The sequence below is a fragment of the Emiliania huxleyi genome (assembly GCF_000372725.1).
Source record: "Emiliania huxleyi CCMP1516 unplaced genomic scaffold EMIHUscaffold_5, whole genome shotgun sequence".
NCBI lineage: Eukaryota > Haptophyta > Isochrysidales > Noelaerhabdaceae > Emiliania > Emiliania huxleyi.
The window spans coordinates 1,281,799-1,286,767 of NW_005198244.1; the positions used below are offsets into that span (position 1 = coordinate 1,281,799).

A 4,969-nucleotide genomic window follows, 5' to 3' on the forward strand; every position below is an offset into this window, starting at 1 on the left:
ACATCATTATCAACACACAGAGCAATAAGACGCCCCTGCATTCGTGGACAAAGCAGATACCAGACGTCGGTTTCCCATAGGGTTTCTGCTGCGGTTTCCCATGGCGGTTTCCCATAGCCGAAAACCCAGGGGTCGGTCGGTTTCTGCGGCGCGCTCTGTTTTTTCTGGGATCTGTTTTCTGGGACACCCGCCTCGATTTCCCGTGGGATCTGCCTGTGGGTCTGGTTTCTGCGGTGTGAAGACATCTCCCGCTTCGTCCTAATGAGCTCATTCCGGCCAATGAACAGGTGTACCCCCTCCGATTTTTTTTTCAAATGGGAACCGCGAAAACGGAACGGGATCTGCGTTCTGGTTTCTGGTTTCTGCTCCGATTGGTCGCGACTGGTGATGAGTGTTAAGCTGAGGTTGTCAACGCCGGGTGCGGGCAATTCTCGGCACGGATCGGCACGTGTGGTAGCGTGCGATGAGGCCTTGCCAGCTCCTGGTGGTGCCCTCAAGATCGCCGCGCGCATTGGCCGCTCCGCCGACGTTGTGATAGAGCTTCTTTCTGTCTCCAACAGAGTAGATCCAAACACTCTATTGATAGGCGATAGGTACTCAAAACACTCGCACAACGCCTGCCTTTCACAGCTCAGCCTTTCAGGGCTTGGGCATGACAAGCAACGGCCCCGCCGGTCGGCGTCCGATGCACGAGGCAGCCATGTTGGCTGCCACGGCGTTTCCGCTCGGGATCGCGGCAGCCTGGCGGACTCGACCGCATCGCAGGCCTCCCTCCCGTGAGCCACAAAAGTGCGTGGCAGCGCGGCGCGCCGCCAACCTCGCTTTCGGAGCAGAAACCAGAAACCAGAAACCATAATGCCTGGAGCGATAAAACGGTTCCCCCCAAAGGGTTCCTCCCACCCAGAACATGCTGCTGTCTTAGTACTCCCGTTCGACCCATTCGGAATCCGATTAGTTAATGAAGGGTCATTCCGCCGGAATGACCCCTCCACGGGGAGATCGTTCACACCTCGAAAAACCAGAACCCAGAGTGTCTGGACCGATATTCCCATGGCCCGGATGTTTTCTGTGGGATTTGTCGAAAAAGCAGAACACAGAGCTCCTCCTCCTAGAAGTCCGACGGTTTCTTGATAGCTGATATGCCAGGGAAGAGCCTGGTATCTCAGTATGTTATATCCTATGATATAACATAGTGGGATATCTGGTTTGTCCACACCTCCGCCCCTGACACTGAAAAAGACGTTCGGGTAGGCCGAAGGTAAAGCCGTAGGAGTTTAGGAGCTAGAAACTTTCCGCGGACCCGTCCCTGTATGAGACTGAGAGGGCTCTGCGCTGAGATGCGCTCTCAGTGTGGTAGTACGACGTGCAACGAGCGGGCCACGGTTAGAGACACCTCTAAGCAGCCGCGCGGGGCGTGCAACCGCGCTGAAGCACCTCCCCCTCACTTGGCGGTGCCCATGTACTTGACCGCCGCGTCGAGGGCGACGCTCGCGCCTAGAGCAAAAGCAAGGCCTCGTTTGGCCTGCCACCAGACCGACCTCACGAGCTCCTGTCGCGCCTAGGATCTCGTCAGCCGCTCGCTCCGCGTATTCCTTGGCGGTCGCGAGGCCCGAGTCGGGCACGTCGCCGTATCTCACCTGCAGGCGAGGGCTCGGCTCCAGACGGCCGCAGCAGGAGGGCGACGACTGTCGAGCGCTGTCAGAGCGGTGTTTCGACACCGAGATCGTTCAAAGGAACGCTGTTCAAACCTAGAGGTCTCGGCGGTCTTGAGGCAGATGTCCCACACACCTGCGTCTCCTTGCGCGGCTTGCCAGGCTCCTTGGTGCTGACGGCGACCGTCTGCTTGGTCAGCCGCGCCAGCTTCACGAGGTCCTTCACCCCGCGGTACGCCTAGATGAAGCTAGGCTAGCATTCTTTCGGCCGCTGCGGCCGCTTGGCGGTCTCTCTCCTCGCTCTTGCCTCAGCGTAGTCGATAGCCGCCTCCATGAACTCGGGATCGCTAGTCTTTTCGAGCTTTTGGAAGGTGGTGAACGGGATCTGCGCCGGGAGCTTGTAGGGCGCGCCGTCGCTCAGAGCGGTCACGAAGTTCTCCTTATCTGCGAGCAGCGCTTTCAGCTCGGAGAGGTGGCCCCGTACCTGGTGAGATGCGACACGAGCGGGATCTGTATCGAGGACGCTCATTCACGCCGGGGAAGTGTGTGGGCGCACCGCCTCAGCCGGGGGCGGCTCGGCCCAAGCGGCATGCGCAAACGCTGTGCTGGCAGCCGCCGCCGCCGCGGCTTGGCTGAGTGCGGTGCGACGGCTGCTGGGAGCGGAGCTCAGCCGCAGCGCTGAGCTTCCGAGTAGGAGCTGGAGCACGAAGAGCGTCAGCGAGAGCCTCAACATCGCTTCGAGCGAACCTCCGAGTGCTCCGAGTGCTCGGCCCGACGCTGCTCGAGAGAGGGGGAAAAGAATTTTGCGATCTAATCTGCTCAGAGGGGTGGTTGACGGGTTGAGGGTTGAGGCCCCCCCTCAACCATCTGGTTGACGGTTGAGACCCCCCGTCAACCCTTTAGTTGGGGGTTGAGGCCTCCGGGGCCTATTCACAGGCTCGCGCGTGATCACAAGATTGGAACAGCCCTGCCGCCAAAAAAAATCGCTTCGCCTGCGGCGCGCTCTTGCGGTCCCGTACCTTGAGCGCAATCCATAAGTAGGAGACGCTCACTGTCGCCATTCAGGCGCCTGATCCTTCAGCAAAGCGATGGCCTACCAGGTACGAGTTCAGATGCGCGCCCGGGAGAGGCGCGCGCGCACATGGCAGGCCGAGCAGGCTCGGCATATGGTGAGCCCCCGATGTCGCGATGGCGGTCCCGCTTTTCCGCGCTCATTTCGTCCGTCCAATCGAAGGAAGCGCCGGATCGCCCATGTTATGGAGTTAGCCAAACTTGTTACGACGTTCTTCGGCTGAGGCATTCCGTGGTTTTTGCACGGTATTCGGATTTTCGCTATTTGGTCGTGTGGGTGTGTATTCCGGGATTAGTCAATGGTACCGCGTCGGCGACGCGGGCGCCTTGCGGGCAGAGCCCTTAGCCACCCTTTGTCTTGCGCGGTCATAACGCCGCGACGGCCGACGGCCGACGGCCGACGGCCGAGACGGCAGACGGCAGACGGCAGACGGCCTACGGCCTACGGCTCGGCTGGGCGCGCACGCGCGCGCGTCGCGCGCCTCACCCCCACGCGCTACATCCCAAGCAAGCCACGCACGCGTCGCTCCGCAAGGCGCGCCAACCACGATTCGAACCGGGGCCAAAAGGCGCCTGGAGCGAACCGCGGTCCGGTCGCGCCACCGCGGCTGCGGGGTTGATAGAGCAGGCCGGCTGCGGCTCCTGATGTACCTCCGCTTGCGCTCGTGGCGTTCAGGGCGGCTCGCACACGCACACACACACACACACACACACACACACACACACACACACACACATGCATGCACAGACACACAGCCCCTTCCCCTCCCCCCTCAAGACCTTCCCAAGGGCGAGGACACGCGCAGGCCGCACCTCTAGTGAGGCCCGCATAGTATGTGGGAGACTCGTGCCGCCGCCCCTGCCACCCCTGTGTCAGTGTGCCTGTGGTAGTGAGAGACTGCCAGCGAAAAGCTGGAGGCAGGTCGCTAGACTGAGATGAGACCGCCAGTGGAGTTGGGAGCCCACCGTGCACCGCGCTGTGAGCCTGTCGTGTCCCTTGTCAGGAGCAGGAGAGCCCACCTGTCCCCCTGATCGTCCTTTCAAAATCCTGCTCGTGCAGGTGGGGAAGTAACGGCCCGGCCCTCGAGGTCGTGCTTGACCGCCCTGCTTGACCGCCCGCCGGTCGCCGTCCCGGCGCGAGATGCAGCTGGGCTTGCCGTCGTCCAGCCCTTTTTGCTTCGGTTGCCGTTCATCGGCAGCGACGCGCCAGTCCTGGCGCAGCCGCCCCGCCGCCGGGCGGACCATGGCCTTGCAGCCCGTCGACGCGCCCGACGACGTGACCGCGCCCGAGATGGAGGCCTTCATGCACCTCCTCGAGTCGAGGTTCGACCACGGCCGCCCGACGACAGCGACATCGCCCACACGAATTCGCGGTTTGGCTGGCGGCGCGCCGCTCGAGTCGTGCCGCCGCCGATGCAGGCCGCCCTCGCGACTCGCAGGCCGAGGATGTTGCCACTGCCGCCGCCGCCGACGCCGACGAGCCCGACGCGCGTCGCGCCGCCGGCGAGCCCTCGCCCGACAGCGAGACGGGGCGCGCGACACCGCCCGCACCTGCGCCTGACAAATATCACCCCGAACATACCTAACACCCCGGCTACTGGAGTATCGAAGGTGAGAAGAACAGCCAGGCTGGACCACCCACTGCCTTGGTGCTGCGGCTAGCTAGCGCAGGCTCCACACACCTCGTGCACTCCTCCCGCCAGATCGGCAGGCAGGTGGAAGGAGCTTCGCATTACCCATTCTTAAGCGGGGCCACACAAGCAGAGGACTACTCTGAGCGGTGCGTGCGTTCCTTGGAGCACTTGGAGTGCAGTCATTAACCTCACATCCAGGGCCGGGGAGCTAAGGAGCGCACCCAGCGGGCCGGATGATCGGTATCTGGTTACGGGCTAGAGAGCCCTAGCCCTGGGGGGTGCGCGTTCGCAGGGAAAGGGCCAAAGTAAACACGGGTCTCCGAGGGTTGGCTCCGCGCTCCGGGTTTCCCCTAGCAGCAGAACGCCCCCTCTACTCGGTCGGAGCTAGTAAACACCAGACACCCCGGAGTGAGAGTAGGGAGACCGCGGAGGGGGGGCGGCGGAGACGAGGGCGGCAGAGACGGGCGTGGCGGAGAGGGGAGCAGCAGAGGGAAGGGCGGTGGAGGTGAGGTCGGCGGAGACGGAGGCGGCAGAGAGGAGGACGGCGGAGGGGTGGTTTCCGTTCCTTGATTAGGAATCCCGCGCTTGTCCCTTCATCATCGCCGACCGAGT

The 4,969-nt window shown here is 62.8% G+C and overlaps 1 protein-coding gene across 1 annotated transcript; it reads right to left on the bottom strand.

Moving 5' to 3' along the window:
• On the bottom strand, positions 1 to 2,404 carry EMIHUDRAFT_461595 (hypothetical protein). Its single transcript, XM_005767145.1, has 6 exons — positions 2,209 to 2,404; positions 1,960 to 2,136; positions 1,789 to 1,890; positions 1,535 to 1,637; positions 1,225 to 1,494; positions 1 to 35 (listed from the first exon to the last, which is right to left on the bottom strand). The coding sequence occupies exons 1-5, from the start codon at positions 2,383 to 2,385 to the stop codon at positions 1,442 to 1,444; spliced, it is 612 nt and encodes a 203-aa protein (XP_005767202.1). The 5' UTR covers positions 2,386 to 2,404; the 3' UTR covers positions 1 to 35; positions 1,225 to 1,441.
• Positions 2,405 to 4,969: the final 2,565 nt, after the last annotated feature.